General features: G+C 34.2%; 1 protein-coding gene across 1 annotated transcript in view; it reads right to left on the bottom strand.

Moving 5' to 3' along the window:
* The window catches only part of LOC150090891 (lysosome membrane protein 2-like), a 101,189-nt gene that overhangs the window by 17,066 nt on the left and 61,222 nt on the right, over positions 1-22,901 (bottom strand). Inside the window, exons 3-6 of the mRNA XM_090376335.1 lie at positions 22,196-22,353; positions 17,527-17,671; positions 10,770-10,988; positions 6,629-6,720 (exon numbers count right to left, since the gene is read on the bottom strand). Coding sequence (XP_090232461.1) covers positions 6,629-6,720; positions 10,770-10,988; positions 17,527-17,671; positions 22,196-22,353 — 614 coding nt within the window. The remainder of the gene's footprint in view (positions 1-6,628; positions 6,721-10,769; positions 10,989-17,526; positions 17,672-22,195; positions 22,354-22,901) is intronic.

Here is a 22,901-nt window from a genome sequence, read left to right on the forward strand (position 1 = left end):
GTAAAACACCTCCCACCATTCCCAATATGTTTGATTATTCAATGCCTCTTGTGGTCTTCTGTCAAAAGGATGTCAGAAGGATTTTGACGAAACTTGATGCTCAGAAAGCACCAGGTCCTGATGGTATTTCTCCACTTCTTCTCAAACCCTATGCTCCTGAACTTACTCCTGTTCTTTGCCACTTTCTTATTCCAAAAGGTGTTTTTCCTTCTGCTTGAAAATTTGCCCATATACAGCCAGTTCCTAAAAAGGGTGACAAATCCCTCCCATTGGAATTACTTTGATAGGTGGTAGATGACTTTCATCAACCGGTGAAATACCACCACTTTGCTTATTGGAGGCCTGAAGTGGTGAAACCCATGTTTAGTCTCTAGAGCAAAGTTTCCGGCATCCCCCTCTCCCCATACTTCTCCTTCAACCCATGCACGGTACTAAGTACTATAGGTTTTGATACCTTTCGTGTTTGGGATTTTCATAAAAAAAAAAAAAAAACTTCTAATCTTTCTAAAGTAATGGAGAAATCAATTAACCGCTCATTCTTAAACTAACTACAAACATTCCGTACAATCAACGAAAGTTTCCATCTTATGGTTTGCCAACTGTTTTTTGTAATTGGTTATCTAGTTTTCTTTCTAATCGCTCACTGATGGTGAATGGTTCGCTGTCTTCTAACTTCTCCACTAATGCTGGTGTCCCCCAAGGTTCAGTTCTTTTCCTCTTGTATATTAATGACCTTTTTCCATTGACTGGAAATCCTATTCCATAGTTTTGCCGATGACAGCACATTGCATTCCACTTTCCAGTTTGAGAAACCTTGCCCTGCTCAATCAGGTTCACCTTCTCAAATATATGCTACCAATTCCTTAAATGCCAATCTCCAGGTAATTCTCCAGTGGGGCAAAGACAACTTAGTTGATTTCTATTCTTCTGCTCATTTTTGGTGACAGATTTCTAGGCAAAATATCTCATTTGGGGATTACCCTGACTTCTAATTTCTCTTGGCACAAGCACATTACAAATATTGCTTCCTCTGCATCTAAAAAAAAACTTGGTTTTCTCTCGGCGTTACTTTTCTTTCAAATAGCTGTTCGCTCTGTACAAATCACAAATCCGCCCTACCGTGGAATATTGTTCTCACATCTGGGGTGGTGCCCCCAAAACCTCTCTCAGGCTCCTAGATTCCATTCAGAAGAGGGCAGTTAGGTTAATTAATGACTCATTTCTAATAGAGTCTCTCCACTCGCTGTCTCATAGATGTACTGTTTCTGCTGCATGCCTTTTCTACACATACTTCCATGGGCACTGTTCTTCTGAATTTGCGCTCTCTCTCTTTCAAAACAGTCTGAACACGTGCCACCACCAGCCATTTACTGTCCAACTTCAAACTCACAGAACCAACTTTTCATCTTCCTCGTTTATTCATTCAACTGCCATTTTCTGGAAGAACCTTCCTTCATACATATTTCCTGAAAATTACAGTCTAATGTCAACAAATATCTTCTTTCGTCTTCTCAACCTCCAACCCAAGCACGGTACTAAATACTATAGGTTCCAATACCTCTTGTGTTTGGGGTTTTCATAAAAAAAAAAATTAGCACTATATATATTAAATCTCTATTGTTATTTATTTATCCCAAATTGAAACTATTAGTTTAGAAACACTAGACAAAAAAATAAAAAGCAGTCAAGTGTGACATTAGATATAGTACAGACAAGTTTCTTGAAATCAAGCATATAAGCTTTTAATTTGACCAGCTAACATGCCTCAAAAGACAGCCTTACTAGCAATATGTATTAGTTTCTGAAGATTAGGAGGCTTAAGAATGTATATGAACCTAGAATTCTGGAGGAAGCAGACAAAATGAGAACTTTCCTTCAGATATCTTCAACTTATTAAGCTGGTGTTGCTGAACACAACTGTGAAGTATGGCACCTAAGTAATAACTAGACATCAGATTATATGCACTAAAATACAACAAAACTTTTACAGTGAATTGAACCACAATTTCTTTGTATAAAACAGGTTATGAAAAGATATCTTTCAAACTCACACCTGGAATAATTTTTGTTACAATACACAATAATATATTTTTCAAAGTGGCCCATTATAAATTTGTGGTGCTAATTGTCCAAGATTATTTTATGCACAAAGAATGACCTTTCTACCTCTATGGAAGTGACTGGACTGTACATAAATATGTGAGCTTTTGAAACCTTAAAATGAACTTCCATTTCCTTTCCCCCATTTATGAATTCATCTATTTTAATTAAAGTGTGAAATCCTCAGTTCTTTTCTAAAACATTATTTTCTCTTTATTTCTTCTCCTATGCCTCCCAGGCACAGTTGAAATTTGCAATTCAACTCTTTCCATTTCTCCAATTGCACTGCTCAAAGAAAGCCCTTGGTTCAAGTTCAGTTATAAAAAAAAAGGTAAACTGCAGCCATTATCAATCAACCCACTGCAGGATGGAAGCCTCCTCAACAATTTATGCTGAGGGAAATGGACCATAATCTGCCACACTGGTCCAGTGCGGGTTGGCAGATCAACCGTATTTAGCAGTCAGGCGCATTAACCCCCAGTCTACTCAAAGAGTGTGTGCTACTGCACTCCCCGCTCCTGACCACTCAGCTAATGAGGCTGGCCAAGTTCGGTTATACAACTAGGTAACCAGCTGAAATGGGTCTGGATGAACACTAAATGTTTTCTAGCTAGCCAAAGAATCAGAAAGCACTGCCTTAGCACTACTAATAGCTGTGAATGCATGCTATCCAAGGAATCAACAAATTCTTTTATAGAATAAAACAATGCTGCTTGTAACCATGTTTCCCATCTTGTGAGAACAGGATCAGGTAAGTTGCTATTCTCAAAGGCACTCTTGACAAAATCTTTTATTTCACCAAAATTCTCCCGAATTGCCCCTGCCAACCATGAGCTAAGCAAGTAACATGGATCAGATTTGGATAGAAAACTGGTAACACAGAAGTGGCATCACTAACATAAATGCAGATACTTTTGCTCTGGCCATAATATATGCAAAGAATCATTACAAAATCTTGCTACTGTATAGTAATTCACTTTTTCAAGGGCCTTACAAGCAAGTAAATATGGATATTGCATCCATCTACATCTAATTTTCTACATATAAACTGTGCAATATAGTGAACTCAAACGTCTGTCATTTGTTTTGTCAAAGAACATCCAAACGTAGTTTTCTCCAATATCTTGACAAATAATGTCATTTAAATAGTGCTAAATGAATTCTTTCTCAAGGTAGATTCTCATTGATAGAATTTTTTTTATTTTTTCAAAACTGCTTGAAGGCTCAATTGTTTAACTTATTAAAAGGGATATTGCTTCTTACTAGAACAAGACACAAATCCTTTGAAAAATAACTTTTCTCTTCTTTTGAAATACATGGCTTGGTTAAAAGTGACTACTCTGGAAATTTTTCTTTGCTTGAAATATCCTTGTTGCAAACAACACAATGCCACCTGTAGTAAAATCTTTTCCATAATTGGCAAACCATGATTCCATAAGTTTTGTGATAGATTTAATCTGATAGCATGAGAACAAATAGCATTAAAACATTTTCCATGCTAATTTAATTGCAGTACAGTGACTTATCACATAGTTCTGAGATAAAAATTATGAATTTAAGGAAGATGCAGTATTGCTTGTAATATTTGTTATTTGCACTAACAACTACAATGGCCGCAATATGTATTTGCATATAATGCAAGTCTAGTAATAACTAATCCTTTTCATTACCTGGCCTCATCTGTCACATGACACCTGTTATTTATACTGTTTTGTGTCATCCACTATTAAGTTGACAAAGAGCCCCCCTGCCTGTAAATATTTCATCTGTTTACATGTATTCTTAACCTATTTTAATAAAGTTTAGTCAGCTGTCAATCCTTATTAATAACCCAAACTTAAAAAAATTCAGAACGTAATAATGAAACAAGGATACTTAATTTTGCTTGTACTAGCAAAAGAAAAGCTGCATTCCATCAGAAGTCTGACAGTTTGTGGGTTGTAACCACAAATATAAACACACCCAATTTTGCTTATAAATCACTCTCTATTTAAATTTAGAATGTGTCATTAGATAACTGAATCTGAGAGTAATCATTGGTTGTACAGGACAATTTCATTTATCATACACTAGTCAACAGTTAATGTGACAATCACAGCAACAGAACATGTTATAAAAAAAAAAGGTTAAAAATTTCAATTAACACAATACCACTTTGGAATTTTTCTGCAAGCTGCAACAATATGCTTGAGATGCTACTGCCACCATGCTATAACAGAACAATCCAAACAAATGCTAAGGTTTATAATACTTTAATATAATAAACCTTAGAATTATAATATTTGTAATTCTTTGGCAGTGCATGAACCCAAATTGCTTGTGAGGACATTCGCATAGAGCAGTCACAGTGGTACTTTGCACCATCACCACATTCAGCCTCTACCAGTAAGAAGGTCCAATGGAAGCTGCAAGCAGAAATGTTTTTTCCTTTATGTTTGGAGGACCTCCAAATTTCTGGATCCAGTGCTGACTCTTGCTTTGCTCTTCTTGTACCCCAAAGCATACCCTTCTTCACAAGATGCTAAAGTTTTTGGCAAAAAGCATTCTTTAGGATAGACCAGTTTTGTCTGCATTGCTTCCCCACTAAATTTTCTAAAATTAAAAACAAATTCTTGTTCATATTCACTGTCAGCAGATAGTTTCTCTTGAAATTGTCAAACTAGTAAATTATGTGACATATTTTAAACTGTCAAGCCAGCCTTTGCTTCCTGCAAAATTTCCGTGCACATGAATTCTGATTTAAAATAATTATTTTAAATCAGAATTCTTTTGTAAAATAGGTCTGCCAATAAGGAATACCCTGGGCATTTTGCTAATTAAAATCGCAACAAACAGCTTTGTCCATTTCATTTTTTTTTTTTTTCAGGTATAGATCTCTTTCTAAGGTGTCTTTTATAACACATTTAGCAAGGTAATTTCAATTTCAGACTACTTCCTTTTCTAGTCACTCATAGTCGTTTTTCTTTTGCCAAATTCTGTTCAATCCTTGAAATTTCTTCTCCACTGCTACTACCTGTAGGCTGTGACTGCTGGTGTTAAGCCATTTTTTAAAATTACACACAAGAAAGTACAATACTGTATATCACTTGAATAAATGCTGAAGGAGGATTGATTCAGACAAGCTGAAAATGATGTGCTCATCAGTTGTTTCATTACTTGTTTACATAAACAATTCTGCATGAAAAACATTGAAACATTAATGTTGAAAATTTAAGTTATTTTGAGCCATATATCGCAAGAATGAGATATATTGAAAATAACTTAATTAACAGCCCCCTAAAAGTTGGAATGCTAATCATTAACCAACTACTGCCCTTCCATACCAGCCAAATATTCTTGTACTTTGTGTTTCTCATTAAAAGTATAAAAAAGAGGTATTTCTGCATACCAAAGTGATTCCCATCTTCTCCAACAAACTGTATCATATGAAATTACATTAGGTTAGGGATTTAATCTCTTGTGCCTTGGGTACAAGAGACACAGGGTATCACACTCTCAAACTTTCTTTAAATTCAGTGTCTGTAGGACGACTCATTTTCTGTGTATAAATTCCAGCCGCCTTCTCAAATGGATCTAAAAAGACATGGCACAATTTTGAATGTTGTTTTCAAGTCCTCACTCTCTTCCTCAAAATCAACATATTCAATTGGTTCTGAGGAATGTATAAATTCCTCAGAACCAATAAACCAAATTCCATTATAATAATACATATAAGAAATTATTCATAATGGTGTACATGTAATTATACAGTTAGTAAGTATATAAAAGATCTAAAGTGGCTACATTTGGAATGCTATGGGGAAATTGTCTTCTCAGAGGTTATTTTGTTAAGAAATAATGAAAATTTTCATTCAGAACTCAAACTAAAAAGAGGAAATGAAAATTTCCTCGTTTTAGTTTGAGTCAACCAAACATTCTAAGATGTTTGGTTGACGTATTTTTTCACCCTACCTAACTATATCACATGAACTTACACCATTAATTTATGTACCCTCTTCAAAACTGATTTTCTTTAATAGGATTAGAGCACACAAAAAAAAGTCATTTTTCTATATTCAGTCATAGCTATGGTATAATGAAGGTAGTGCCATGGTACAGAGAAAAGCCAAGTCCTTTTAATTTATGTATGAGATGTTAATAGCATAGATACTTAACCTGTTACTATATCTTTAAAAATAGTTACTCTAATGAGGATCTGTCGTGTCAGAACAGAAATGAAAGAAATCCAGTGGAGTCCTCATTTACTACTGTCTGCAATGAATTAACTCATATGAAGTAAAAATTCCCCAACATAGCTTATTAATTTAGGTTCCAATAGTTTGGCTTTCTCTTAAAAATTATCAAAAGCAGTTCCATCTGACAGCTATAAAACAACCCAGGATTTTCAATATATAATCAATTTTCACATAGGCATTCTTAGTTCATGTGACTTCATAATATTAATTTAATAATTACTTTATTTAAGGAATAAAATTGTCGGTACATTTTCACTACTACTATGAAATAAGTTACTCTTGAATATACTTACTCTTGGTCATTCCAAGAATTAATTGTATTCAAAAGACCTATGTCTGCAAGTCCAGTATGCACCAAATATGTATCCTGAAAGGTATCATTTTTCTGTAACAAAGAACAAATATGTATATCAAAAATTAGTTTTCCTGTACAATAAAATTTAAATGAAATTTTTGGGTGGTATACTAAAAATAAATGATACATGGTAATGTTACTTTTATTCTGCATATAAGTCTGTGACATAAAGAAGTAACAATAAAAGTTTCTGAAATTTTATTCAGACTGATTCCAAAAAGGAAACTTTGAACTATATGAAATTAAATTTCCAAACTTAGATAAGATCATTTATGAGTGGTTTAAAGACCGCCAATTCCAACAAAAGATGAAATTACTATTCTATGTAACAAGCTGATCATTATAACATTAATCATTCATATACTTTGAATTAGTTGTTAACTTATTTTATTACTTATACTGTACTACATAATATACAGGGTAGCCACAAAGTCCTCTATTTGAAATTGGTAAATACAAATCAACTCCTATGACATAAGGTTTATTTATAGCAATATACACAAAGAAATATGGAACAACGGTTTAATAATCAAATAAATCAGTATGTTCTCCATCATTGTCATAACAGGATAATTTTCCACCAAGTTCTGTAGGACATTCTTCATATCATTTGGGCAGTGCAGCGTTTTAAAGCAAATCTTAGAGCTTCTTTGGGTTCATCAGTGGTATCATAATATTGTTGTGCAACAATATCCTTTATGAATTTATATTGTTAGGTCAGGGCTTTGAGGTATCCATTCAAGGGGAGCTGGCAACACAGATGACCCACAGCCGATCCCAGCATCTTGGTAACACCTCATTGAGATATTCAAGAGGGGTACAAACCAGTTCCTTAACATGTCCAGGTACCAGTCATGATTAATCACAGCATCAAAAAAAGTAATTTCTGAACAACCATTTGCTGTCCATACCAGCCCATATGACATGAGGAAGACTGTTTTAAATCCTCGTAAAAGTGAGGGTTTTCCTTTGAACAAAACACATTCATCACTAAAAATGACTTTACCACACTCTGGAATTGTATTGAAACTTAGCATTAGTAGAGGCATTTGATGCAAGAAAGCAAGCTTATGCAGCATCAGTCAAAAAAAATAAATAAATAAAAAATAACCACTTCCACTTCACCCCTCTGTTCATTCGAAATACCTGTTCAGCTGAGCCTTAAACTTATTTAGGCTATCAACTTCCACGACAAGGGATGGAAGTCTGTTCCACCAACCAACCACCCACTGGCTAAAGGCAAATTTCCGCACGTCTATCCTACATCTGTCTTTCCTCAATCTGAATTTATGCCCTCTCAGGTGATTCTTCTGAGCTAGAGGAAGAATCCCATCAGCATTGAGCATGCTCAAACCATTCAAGGCTTTATACACCTCTATCAGATCACCTCGCTGGTGCCTAGTCTCTAGACACTGTAATTTGCAAAACTTAAGCCTTTCTTCGTAAGAGCACTCCTTTGTTCCATTCACTAATCTTGTTGCCCTTCTCTGTACTCGTTCCAGCAGCTCTACATCCTTCTTGAAATGAGGCCTCCAGATCTGTATACAGTACTCTAGGTGTGGCCTGACCATTGCCTTATACAAGGGAATAATCACTTCCTTATCCCTGCTGGAAAAATTCCTGTATATCATTGACAATACTCCATGAGCTACTCTTGCAGCCCATCTGCACTGCTCAGAGAACTTCATATCTGCCTGCACAACCACCCCCAAGTCCCTTTCATTCTCTACCACTGTCAGTGTAGTACCACAGAGTTGATACGTTGCTCTGGGGTTGCTGTTTCCCATGTGTAGCACTTTACATTTGTCAATGTTAAACTTCATTTGCCACCTCTCAGTCCATCTGCTCAACCTTTCCAGATCCTGTTGCAGTAGCATAGTGTCAGTAGTGTCCTTGACAACCCTGCCAACCTTTGTATCGTCTGCAAACTTGGACATTAAGCTTGATATACCATCATCAATATCATTTATAAATACAGAAAACAATAATGGACCCAACACTGAGCCCTGAGGGACTCCACTAATAACATTAGTCCACGATGAGCAGTGTCCATTGATTACCACTCTCTGTCTTCTCCTCCTCAACCACCCCTTTATCCATAGCAGCAATTTGCCTCCAATGTCACACTGCAATTAATCACACTGCAGTTAATAAATCAACATTATTTGAATATAACATATTTTGCCTTTAATAATAAAGGAGGGAGAGGGAAAGAGGACCCTTTCTGCTTGTGAGACAAACATACATAGAGAAATTTACCCTTCATACCTTCATTTATTCCCCATCCAAATTTTGCTACCATTCATAAGTCAACATTATTGAATATAACATGTTTTGCCTTTAATAATAAGGAGGGAAAGAGGATCCTTACTGCTTATAAGACAAACATACATAGAGAAATTTACCCTTCATACCTTCAAAGCCAGAGGTTTCACAGAAATGTGATCAGGTTAACACTAATCAAATCATAACTTCTAGGTACCAAAACTTAAAATCGATACATTAGCTCTTTATAACCAACCTAAGTACCATTCTGCAATTCACAAATATCAAAGACAAGTCAATCACAAGTCATACCACTAGGTAAGGTAAAAAGACTACTTTGCATATATGTGTTGCAGTTGTATACTAAATATACAAACATAGTACTAACTATTAACACACATTCTCTTTGAACACAGTGAAATGTTAAAATCAATGCAAATTATACCTTCAAAAACATTTATTACTAAATCAAATCATCACAAGGCAGTACTTTAAATATTACTCAGTGGAATGCTGGGTGAGGTCAATTTCTTGTCATTTCTGAAGTTACTTCTATCTGTGCTCATTTAGTATCCATTCATCAGTTTTGATAATTGGGTGTTTGTCAAAAATAAAACGCTGCATGACAGCAATTCACCTATGTGAATGCCACCTTCTGAAAGAAGCATTATTAAGCTTTTGGGTGGTGGCATTCATAGGCCTGACATAGCCGAGTGGTCAGGAGTGAGAGTGCAGTAGCACACACTCTTCGAGTGGACCGGGGTTTAAACCCACTACTGCTAAATACAATTAATGTTTGTATTGATTGATTGATTTATTGTAAACTCCACTGACCTGGTGGTCATGCTGGAGTATAAATGAAATTTTTTTTTTTTATATATATATGACTGATATACTGTTCTTAACTGTCTTTCTGTTTTAATGCATTGGTGTTAAGTTCTGCTTTTGTTTAAGCTAAGTTTTAGTACTTAGAATTTGATCATGTTACTGTAATTATATTTCAGGGGTTAACAGGTAAGCACAGTGCCATGCAGTTTCCTGCAATCTTTCATCATTAACTTCAATCGACTGCCTGCTGGCATTTCATAGGATACTTCATCTTATGCACATTATATTTTCTCTACAATGGAGTTTGCTTTGCCTTTTAATAAAAAAGGTACTTCACTAAAAACAAAATAATTCAAATTAATTACATCACAAAAATATCTTTTAGTATAGATATATCACATATACCTTCTATTGTTTTAAAGTGCATAAAACTATCAAAATATAGATAAGTGCTAATTTTAATGGAGAATACATAGACAATATTTGTGGAATATCAGTTGAAGTACTGATATATATACACACACACACACACACACACATGGGTGTCCGCAGATGGGATCAAGTAAAAAATTCCACAAATTCTAATCGTAAAAGTGACGTACACCTTCAACCATGGGACACTTCTGCCTTAAAATTTTATTAATGCTTCCTCTTCTAAGAAACTAAAAGTGGAAGCGGTAAAGAAAAATGTATTGAAAATGTCATCAATAGATTTGCAAGCGATAGACAGAGAATTCAATTCTTATACAATACGTGATTATTGAAATTATTAATAAATATACATATTAACTGTTGTTTCCTTTATATTGTGTTTTTGTATTCTATAATCTACTTGTGAAAAAAAAACCAAAAATATTAAATAAAAATTTATTGATGTAATTATGTGTCTCCAAGCTTGCCCTCCCCCCCTGGAAAATTTTCTGTGGATGCCCATGTATATATATATATATATATAAAAAATCATCGTTAAGTAATTTCAGACTTACCAAGAAGTTCATTTTTGATAATTCTTTCTTAATATGAGAAATAATGAGATTGCATAAAAAGTTATTCAGCTGTTTCAATTGGTCTGACTTTCCATCAAAAACCAAATATTTAATAGAATATTTTACAATTAAGTCTTTTTTTAACAAACTTTGAAGGAAGCATTGTTTAACAGCCTTTTTTAAAGGAATATTTCTTTTGTTTACAGCTGCAGGAATAATCTGAAAAGAGAAAAAAACAGTAATGACAAAAATATGGACATAACAGGATCGTTCAAAAATTAAACAAGATTTTCTACTAATTTGTGGTATAAATCTAGTATTATTGTGCTCCATTCCTCTTTTAAAGTATTCATGAGATCCTTAAACCTGTAACTGTTGTGCCAGTGTTCTTTGAAGATCATGTGTGCACTCAGAAAAAGTAAACCCATTAATAACTTTAAAAATCAGCATGAAATAATTCAAAATTGTTTGCTTTTTAATGCCACTTTTATTTTCAAAGTATTATGAACACAACTGTGAAAAATCTGTTGTATAACAAAAAACATTTTAATTATTTTTCTTAAACAAAACCCACATCCAATTATTGAAGCACACCACTGGAGACGATGGATACCACTAATTTTAAATTCTTGCTTTTCAGCACATGCATATAATTATTGAGAGTAGGTTTAACTTGATGCTGAATTTTTCCTATCTGCACAATAGCTAATAGATTTCTGGAATTTTCAAAGGAGAAACCAAGGAAAACACCTCTGCAGACTGAGTAGATGAAGAGTATAAAATCAACAAAACTGTATGTGGTCTCGAAGATCCTGTGGGACTGGCTCTGGGTTAATGAAGAGGGCCATCCGACCTTCTCCTAATTCTGCATTTCAATTCATTCCAATGATGTTCAGTTGGATTGGGCAAGAGCCATTTCCATAAAAGTGCAACAATGTAGAATCCACAGAATTGTCCAGAACATCAATGTAGAACACAGCAGTTGTGATTCTATGAAATATGATTAGTGGACCTAGGCCATACTATGAGAAACACCCTCAGACTATGCCCCTTCCTGCTCCAAACTTAACAGTTGGGAAGGCATGCTATGGTAGTAAGCATTCTCCATATTCAAGTACATCAACAAGACTGGAAGCATGAGAGAGTAACATGACTTACACCATACTAATCAATGGTGTGTTTATTTTTGTTTTAAAAAGCTTTTGGGCTGCAACTCCTTCATGAAAATTCATGGCATGCCATTCTCTATATGCTGTGAAAGCACTATACATTTCCCTGTGGCCACTTGCAGCTCCAAATTCAGTTGGCTCCTGGCAGTATTTACACTACCTAGTTATTTCTTGCATTCAATGGAACTAGTGCCATTCTTCAGCACATTGTCAATTATTAACTTCGGAACGTTTAATTCCTGAAAAATACCCGAACAGGCACAGATATTTTTCTCACATGACAATCATCGATCATTCCTCTCTGAAACTGTTAGTTCTTTTAGTGTGATCATTGTACACATTTGAGATGAACTCTGGGCTGATCAGTTTTATAGGACAAAATGTTTAGTTCACACGATTTCCTGAAATCGATTTTTGGTAGGACGGTATACACAAAGAACAACACTCATCTCAAATTTTGCTACCATTTAAAAAAATTGTATGAAAGTTCATTACACATTATAGGAAACCTACGGAGAACCTGCACTTCTCTATATCACAGCCAGATGGTGGTTAAAACAATTTACAAACAGACATGAGTCAACAATAAAGGATAGCAATCCAGTTCAAATATTTCCAGTCACCAATCAAAACACTGATGTTGTTATTGTTTTGATCAGTTAGTACAAATTGCTGCATGACTTTAAGGAACCTTGCTGATACCACGAATATTTCTTTGGGTAGTATGCATATCACAGTATACAATCACTTACCTATGCATGTTGAGATTGCTGATACCAGAACCAAAACACTACACACCAAGATTTGTTTAGAGTTGTAAAAAATGGCCACCAAAGGTGGTAGGGATTTCATCACAAAGGTTGCCTTGCAATGGTTATACCACTACAAGAAAGCAAACAGCAGAGCTCCACATGAAATTTTTTTAACTTCTTTAATGCCAAAAGAAAAGGTGATACTATCAACTGGTCAAGTTATGGTCATAACTTTTGAATAGTATGGAACAGAATACCAGCATGTTACGCCAACCCATGCAACAATTTCTATCCAGAATTACACTTCTGTGCTAAGACTTGAAGAATATATCAGCCAGAAACATCCTGATCTCTAAACTGATAGTTGAATGCTCCATCACAATATATACCCTATACCAACGGTGGGTAAATGCGGCTCTTTGTTGAGTTAAGTGCGGCTCCCATTGAAAATTTAAATGCGTTTTTTTTTTTTTATTATTATTTCAGAACTTTTTTCACTGAATCTTGTTAAATTAACTAAGTAACTAATATTTTGTTATACGGATTTTATGTTGTGTTTATTTTTTTTTTATGTTTAGATATTTTGCTATTTTTATTTTGATTATAAATAAATCCATGCGCATTTACACTGCTGGCGCCATCAGCAGACTTGTGCAACACCACACCGGGAGTGGGTAGAAAATGTGACCAAACCTCCCATAAGAGTTTCAATTTCAGACTCTGAAATTAAATTTATTTAAAATTTTGATAACATGACCTCAGGAAATATCAAAAAACGAAAATACAAACAAAAAAACAGAATCTTTCAAGAAGAATGGATAGAAAATTTTGCTTTTATTGACAATAATGGAAAGTCGTTGTGTCTTATTTGTAAAGTTACAATTTCAAACTACAAAGTAAGCAATTTACGTCGACATTACGAAATAAGTCAACCCCACTTTTCAACTCAATTCAAAATTGTGAACAGAGAAACTTAAGTCCTTGCAATCTGGTCTTCATAAGCAACAAGGATTCTTGTCTTCTTTTATTCGCAAAGATGACAGAGCAAACGAAGCTAGTTTTTTGATAGCTTCGAATATTGCTCGTGCCAAACGTCCATATGGAGAAGGAGAATTTATTAAAAGAAACTTGGAAGAAGTGGTTAAAGTTTTGGATCCAGATAATACAAAACTGCATAAATTGATCGCACAGGTTCCTATGTCACGCCGTACAACTGAGCGTCGTATTGGTGCAATTAGTAAAAATTGTTGAAAATAGTTTGATGTGTGATTTGAAAAATTGTACAGCATTTAGTTTAGCTCTCGACGAGTCTACAGACATTCAGGATGTTCCACAATTGGCCGTTTTTGTCCGCTATGTATCTGCAGACGTAAATGTGAAGGAAGAAATGTTAGACCTAGTAGCTCTTATCGAAACAACTTGCGGTATCGATGTTAGAAATGCGCTTGATGAAGTAACGAACAGATTTGAATTGCCTCGTGATAAACTTGTAAGTGTTGCGACTGACGGAGCGCCTGCAATGATAGGGAAAAACCAAGATCTCATTGGTCTTTTAAACAACGATCCTAAAATTCCACGTTTCTTACCTCTTCACTGCATAATTCACCGCGAGCATCTCATAGCGAAGTACTTCAAATACGAAAATGTGTGAATTTAATTAGAACAAATGCCAAAACACATCGTCAATTTAAGAACTTTTTAGAAGAGTTCGAGTGAATGACGAAACAGATGAATTGCCCAGTGGTTTATCCCTATGGTGTGTTGTAAGATGGCCGTCAACTTTCAATGTTTTGAGCCATTTTGTGGAACTCCTAAATCCTATTAAAACATTTACAAAAGAAAAAGGAAAAAAATACCCAGAATTAGAAAATGAAACTTGGCTTTCTGACTTAATGTTCCTTACAGATATTATAGAACATTTACAAACACTTAATTTGGCTTTACAAGGAAAGGAAAAAATTATTATTGATTTGTCACAAACTGTATTTAGTTTTGAAGCTAAACTTCGGCTTTTTGTGTACAATCTTAAGAACAAAATATTTAATTATTTTCCACGAGTAAAAGTAAATATAATTAATATCAAAGAAGAAAAGTTAGACGAATACAAAGAAAAATTGGAAGAATTGCAAGCAGATTTCAAACATAAGTTTGAATATTTGAAATCTACATTTGCATATTTTGTGAACCCATTTATTTGTGATATTATTGAAGATGGATTTCCAATTTCTGAAATAATACTTGTTGAAAAAGCGGCTGGGGAATTGGAGTTATTAGAGATGAAAGGTGATCAGGCATTGCAAATGCAGCACAAATCTACTTCTATAATTGAATTTTGGAAACTCGTGCCAGAATCAAAATATCCACATTTAAAGAAAGCTGCTTGCCGTCTAATTTCAATTTTTGGTACAACATATTGCTGTGAATCTTTGTACTCCACAATGAAGTTCGTGAAGTCGAAATATCGTTCACAGTTGACCAATCATTATCTCACTGAATTGCTGCGAACAGCTTTAACAAATTTTATGCCAAATTTCAAAGATTTGACCAAAGGTCTTCGTTTAATGTTATACTTTTTATTAATGCATTTTTATTATATTTTATTTTTATTATTAAAATTTTGAAATAATTATTTTGTATTTTCTTTCTCTTAATTATATTTTCTTATATATGTATACTTTACATAGCACTTAAAACTTGTGTAGAATATGTAATCATATTAATTAAATTTGAATTTGTGTATTTAATACTATGTAACTATAGCGTGGCTCTTTATAATTAATATAATATATGAAAAACTGGAATGCAGCTCTCATTGACCTCATGCGTGCTCACCCCTGCCCTATACAGTTGACACAGAATTCTTTGGCTTCCATCAACGTCAAAAGATACCACATTTTCTGTAAAAACTATACCTCACATGTTGTGAGGTCTGGTTTTCACAGGTGTTTCCTTTTCCCTATCTAATTTTTTTAATTATCTTTAGTTGATACAACAGTCTAAATACATTTAAAAAAGTGACAGTCAAATAATATAAATGTTAAAAATGACAAAAATAAACACTGACCATACCTGGAGGCACTAGTTTAATAACAACTTAGAACTCAGCTAGATAGGCCAGTCATTAACATTCATAAATCAGCACTGCTCATGTTGCACCTCTCAGGTGCAGCACCAAATTTCTGGTTCAAAGTTAATGGCTGAAACTTTCTCTACCTTCCTAAATATACACACAGTTTTACTAGACCAGTTTCTGAAGTGAAATTTTCTAGTTTCAAGAGTAATTGCAAAAACACCTGTGAAGTACAGCACAAGAGTTCTTGCAACTTTTGTTGACTGCTCACACTATATCTCATAGTAGACACCTCAAAAAAATAAATATATATATACACACACACTTTAATATTTCATGCGCTTATAATGGAAAAGATTATAGACAAAATATAAACATGAAATTAGTACTGTTTTATTAATTCTACTGAAAAAAATAAATTGTTTCACTAGAAATAACATGTTTAATATTAAAATTGTTTGTTTGAAAATTATTCAAATAGAATTTTTGCTGCGATACAAGAACACAAGAATTGTTTGATTAAAATTAGAATAAAATCACTACAAAAATACATTAAATAGATGAAGCAAAATAAATCTATATCAAAATTCTATGACTATTAAAGAAATTGTAATAAAAAAGATTACTATGATATTTCTGAGTTCTGAATAAATTATTTTTATGAAGAGTAACAATGAAAACTGATACTTTGCAGGAAAGAAAAAAAAAAAAAAAAAAAAAACAGCAATCAATTTTTGTATTAGCAATGTAGCCTAGACTTCTGAATGTGATTATTATTTATTCCAGCATGTCATATAGAGTAAAATGGCCAAATCAATCAATGATCCAAAGTCCATCAAAAACTGACAATGCAGAATCAATAACAGATAGTGTCAAAAGAAATACTCTGATCAAAGGAACAAGTAAATGCTTTAGTTTCTGGAAAGGAAAATACAGCAAATTAAAATATTTCTTGGGCTAATTTAACTGGAGAGAATGACATGCTATTGAATATGAGTTAAAGATGAGAAGTACTCAAGTTGTATGCAAAAACTAACTCAGATTATATACCTTAATCTTTATTAAAGCTTTTAATACAATCCCCTCTGAAGCTATCAGAGGAAACAATATCACAAAATATTGTTTTCTCTGAATCAAAACTTACAGGGCTTCCTTTTCAGTCTTGGCAATACTTTCCTTTTAAAACAGCTGTTAGCTCTAAATCAATCTGTCCAAAACCATCATCTCCAGATACTGATGCTGTTCCAGCATCTGTGGATCATTTGGTATCCCCAAAACCCTCTCTACTTAAGAAAGAGAGAGAGAGAGAGAGGGGTCAGGCTAATTAATTACCCCCATTTCTACACACTTACTCCACTCTGTAAGTCAGCCTCTTTCTTCTAAACCAACACAAACCTGTGCATTAGCTGGTAAACATCCATTCACAGTTCACCTCTAAATTCACAAACTAACTTTTTTTTTTCTTTGCTTACCCCCTTTTTCTTATTTCCTAAAAATTATAATGTACAGAAATTCAAGTTCAACATCAACAAGTATCTTCTGAAATACTATCAAACAGCTCCAGAAGCTTTTCCCATACACCAATACCACCACAGATTCTGGATATTTTCTCTCTGAATAGGGACTTCATTTATCACCTGTATAGTCAAAGAATTACTGTATTTTTCATATTTACTATCACATATTTTGACTTCATACACCGACTAGAACTATCTTAAGAACATAAAACATGCCCTCTAATTTAGTAATAATAAAGTTATACTTACAGCAAGTGGCATATTTAATGTGTACACAGTATCATTTTCATTGCCAGCAGACTTCTCTTCATCAAAAACATACACATATTTGACTCTATACTCCAGTAAGTTGGTAGTTTCATTCCATGCCAGTATTTCTTTAATTATCTTCTCCCTAAACATGGAAACCAACTGTAAAAATTTTTCTTGAGATATTGCTTGAAATAACAAATTATACAAATAGTTTCCTGTCACCTTGGAAAGAGCATAATGTAATTTTTTTAGAAGCAACAAAGGACTGATGATAATGAATGAAATAAATTTTCAGTTTACACTCTGAGATAACTACAATAAAGTCACAGAAGTTCACACAAATTAGGCAGAATACAAGAATCCCACTGTATTTAATAGTCACACAAGTTTAAACCACAGTCACTTGACAGCATGTACTTCTGTATCCTTGTGTATGACCACTAAGGTGTGGCATCTATGTCATTCAAGATATAGTTCTACCATTCTCTATTTCTAAGAGAAGTTTTAACTATATAGTACTGCCGTACCTCTTTCTATATAAAGTAATAAAAACATTTGAATAAATGATAATCGTATGAAGCAGGGTTTTGAGGTTATGTTGTGTAAGAACAATCTCACTGAAGGGATAGTTTTTTTTTTTTTAACTCATGTTATTCTTCCAACATTGGGTTTGGCATTATCAAGAGAAACATTATGATTGATTTGCCAATACAATTCAATTAAGCTTGGTTTAAGTGATCCAGTTGTTGACAGTATCATTCAACAGTGATACACTAAAATGTTTATGAGTTAAGAATGAATTATGCACAATATTAAAGTCAACCACATGCAAGACATAACCTTTTTGTACGTAATGGAGTCTGCTTGGGATCTAACTAGCTGTCTTTTGTAATACATTGCACCCAGGCAAAATCATTTCCAGAAATGGCACCTGAATTTGTCTTGCCATAATGAGGAAGGTGATAGGGAAAGCAGTGTTGTTAGCCATTTCGATTTAGGGTTGCTATACAGTTATGAAGAGGACTAATTTCATACCTGCCAACTTTTATAAATCTGAATCTGTAAAACTTTTGATGTAGATCTACTCTTGTGACAATAATGTATACCATTATGAAATGAAATAAACTTATTTTAGAGTTTAGTAGCAACTGATGCATGGAGCAAGCTTAACCAATGTCATCCAAAAAAAAAAAAAATAATAATAATAATAAAAATACCTACATCATTTGTTGCTTGATTTAAAAATATGTCTCCTTGGAAGTGTCATCTGAGAAAGAGTAAGAATACCATCGGCTTTAGTTTACTCAATCCTTCTTAAAGCCATAATTTTAGTGTCTGCTTTACTTAAAGCAGGAACTAAAATTATTGTATAATGAAAACATCAAAATTATTGTATATCAGGTGGTAGATGACTTTCATCAACCGGTGAAATACCACCACTTTGCTTATTGGAGGCTTGAAGTGGTGAAACCCATGTTTAGTCTCTAGAGCAAAGTTTCCGGCATCCCCCTCCCCCCATACTTCTCCTTCAACCCATGCACGGTACTAAGTACTATACGTTTTGATACCTTTCGTGTTTGGGGTTTTCATAAAAAAAAAAAAAAATATATATATATATTGAAAACGTCACAAAATTTGAGCATTCTCAAAATATTTCATTATGGAGGGCTGTATGTGCATATGTATTTCTGTAAAGATATTAGTGGTCTTCTGAACAAACTGGGCATTGAACATAATCCAAGTGAATTGCATATATTTACTGATGCCCCAAAATTAAGTTTTAAAGCAGCTTTGTTGCACAATGGAAATGCATTTTCCCATCAGTTCCTCTGCCCCATGCTGTTGGCTTGAAATAAACATATGTTGAAGATCCTAAGTGCAATAAATTACCACATAAATAAATTGCCTGGAATATCTGTGGTGGGTGATCTTAAAGTAACTGTATTGCACACTGGTCTACAGAGAAATATCAAAAATACTGTTTTTGATATAAAAAACAAAAATACTGTTGTTTTCAACATTTGTGGGACAGTCATGCAACTGAAAAACATTGTACAGCAGGGAAAATTTATTCAAAAGAATAAATTTTCCCACTGCTAGAAAATTAATTCTTCCAGCAGCAGGAGAAAAATTTTTTAATAGGGAGAAGGAATATATAATATGTTCCACTGGTTGAACCACAAAAGATTCTTCTTCACCTTCACATATAAAGCTTGAATTAATGAAGGATTTTGTTAAGGCTCTGGATAAAGTAAGAAGTGGATTCTGCTACCTAAGAGAAGTGTTCCCAACGTAACAGATGCAAAACTGAGAGAAGGAATTTCATTGGCCCCCAAATAAAGAAACTCTCATAGATGGCATACAGGGTGTTAAAATTAAGTATCCCTATGTGGCTTTGGAGCAAGTTCTAAGGCTCGTACTGAAGAGAAATTTGGACAACAGGTACAATAAAGAATGCGCTCACCATTTATTAGAAAAAAAAATTAGTTACAAAATTTTTCACTGTATGGTGCTGTGTCACTGTATAGCACGTAACTATCTTAGTTATGATTATGCAACTTACTTTATTTGCATAATTGTAAGTTATTGCCACAGCGCCACTACTCAGCTCTACTGTACTGTACTGTATAAAAGCAAAGCAGTCTCTTCAAAATCATACAGTAGATGTTTGCCTACACTACAGCAGCAATGCCAACAATGTTGCAGGAAAAGGTGTGCTATTAGTGAAGAAGTACTATCAGAACAGCAACAATACAGCTGCGGCTATCAGAGAATTCCGGCGTCAGAAGCGCATAAGGCCCACCTGGACCTATGACTGTTTGTGCTGTCAGCAAAATGATTGTGAAATTTGAAGCAACAGGACATCTTAGTGTTCAACCAGGTAGAGGTCAAAAACAAGTGGATTCCTCTCGTGTTGAAGATGTAGCTATGGCTGTTGTGAATTTATCAAGTCAATCTCCATGTGGTAGTGCAAGTGTGCCAGTGTTTCTCGTGAAGTGGACATGCCGTATTCCACTGTAAGGCTAGTAATGGGTCAGGCGTTGTGGTACTATCCTTACAATATGCACATGCTACAGCAGCTAAAGCATGGTGATGCAGATATTTGTTTCACATACACACTTCAGTTTTTGGCACGAATGACAGTGGATATTACTTGGCCATGGAACATCCTTTGGAGTGATGAAGCCCACTTCTGCTAAAATGGACAAGTGAATACGCACAACTGTCACAATTGGGCAACAGAAAAACCTCCAATTATCCAAGAGGTCCCATTGCATTATCCAAAAAGTGACAGTGTGGTGTGGATTTAAGGACACATTCACGACTGGACCATATTCGTGCAAGATGGTGCGCCACCCCACATCCACTGTTGTGTCCAATGATTGCTAAGGCAACACTTTACAGATGAATGGGTCATCAGCCGCTCAGCCGCCATTGTTTCCCAGCATCTTGGCCACCCCGATCACCGGACCTCACCCAATGCAACTTCTGGTTGTGGGGTTTTTTGAAGAACCAGGTGTATCAGGAAGGATGTCCAACTCTGGCAGATCTGAAGGACAGCATTAGACATTGTGCGCTGACTATTCCAGTTGACATGTTACGTTCCGCTGTAGAAAATGCAGTTCTTCGAATGGAAACAGTTGTTGACCAAAATGGAGGACACATTGAACAAATGTAACGTTGTTCAAGTGATTTGTATTGCCACAGCACCATATAGTGACAAATTTTGTAACTAATTTTTTTTTTTTCCAATAAATGGTGAGTGCATTCTTTATTGTACCTGTTGTCCAAATTTCTCTTCAGTACGAACCTTAGAACTCACTCCAGAGCCCTCTACATAGGGATACTTTAATTTTAACAACCTTGTATTTGAAACAAAGTTTTAGGACACAGAACTAGCATCTTGGCAGTCATTTAGAGCAGCTCTGCATAGATTTCCTGGAAGAAGGAAAGAGATAATTATGAATCTCGAGTGTCAACTTTACTATTTTAATGTTATAAAGATATAAAATATCTTTATAACATTGCACTGCTAAATGTCTTTGTAAATTCATTTTCTTTATTCCCATCTCAGTTTTTCCATTCAAAACTTGGGAGATACATATAAGTGATGAGCAAGGGAGAACACTCATGAGGACATATCCAAGTTGAAGTGTTACCATGGGATACTGCCATGGTAGATCACTGCTGGTTTCTTAAAAAGAAAGCAAAATGAACTATAAGAAAAACTGTCACAGTGGCAAATATTTCTAATGTAATAAGCAAAATGTATGTAATGTAGTACATTATATGATTAAAATATTTTAAATGAATAAGACTCATTTTTAAGATAGCATATATGTTATTTATTTATATTTGAAACTGGTCAGTGATAAAGTTACTAAAATTTCAGTATATCTTTCAGTGGAGAGACAATTTTGGTTTTTGGAATCAGCAGAGGTATGAAAAAAAAATTCTTTTTTTTTTTGTTGACCAGTGTAATCAAAGCTGGCAGTGCATAAATGTTGGTGGACAACATACCATTTGTCATCAGCATGGCAGCTGCACCCCAAAAAAATTCTGTATTTGTATAATTTGATAACCCAAGCTAATCTTGAGAATTCCAGACCTGATAAATTAAACTCTTAAAAGTCAATTAAATTGTAAAGAATATTTATTACCATACCTATAAACATATGGTCCTAATTCCTGAAGTCTCGGAATTTTCCCTTCTGTAACTTCATGGGGATTTGTAACATTAAATAAATAAACTTCAGTAAATATAGGTACTGGAGGGTTCATCCACATCTGCAGAAATTCAGATCCATTCCTTAATATTAGAGCCTGCAAAAGTATCCATATATTAATAAAAGTATAGAAAAGTACTCATATTTATATATTTGATTATTTACCAACGGAACTATCTAAAAAAAAAAAAAAACAATTATCAATATATCATACAGGTAGCCTTCGTATAACACAGTTATTGGGTTCCTATAAAATGTCGTGTTGTGCAAAACTGTTATATGGGGGCTAAGGAAAAGTACAAAGGGGGAGTACGTTTCAAAAGCTAACAAAAATATACTATTTTGTTAATAGTATATTTTTGTAAAATTACATCCAAAATGTTAACAAAAATACACCATTCTAGATTTCTTGTATCTTCTGCTCTCTTTAAAAAAATCATTAATCTGGTTTTGTTTCGTTTTGCATGATAAATCTTTGTGAATTTCATTGAATGGAGCTAAGCATTTTTGAAGCTCCCTTTTGAACTTTTGGCTCCTTTCATTCAAGAATCTGCATTCAAAAAATAAGATTCCAATTGCTTGGCTAACTTTATTGCCTTCCCCTATGCTTTTTAGTGTAAAATTTGGAAGTTTAGAATTTTCATG

This window comes from Mastigoproctus giganteus, chromosome 1 (genome assembly GCF_048544385.1).
Source record: "Mastigoproctus giganteus isolate SK-2022 chromosome 1, ASM4854438v1, whole genome shotgun sequence".
Taxonomy (NCBI): domain Eukaryota; kingdom Metazoa; phylum Arthropoda; class Arachnida; order Uropygi; family Thelyphonidae; genus Mastigoproctus; species Mastigoproctus giganteus.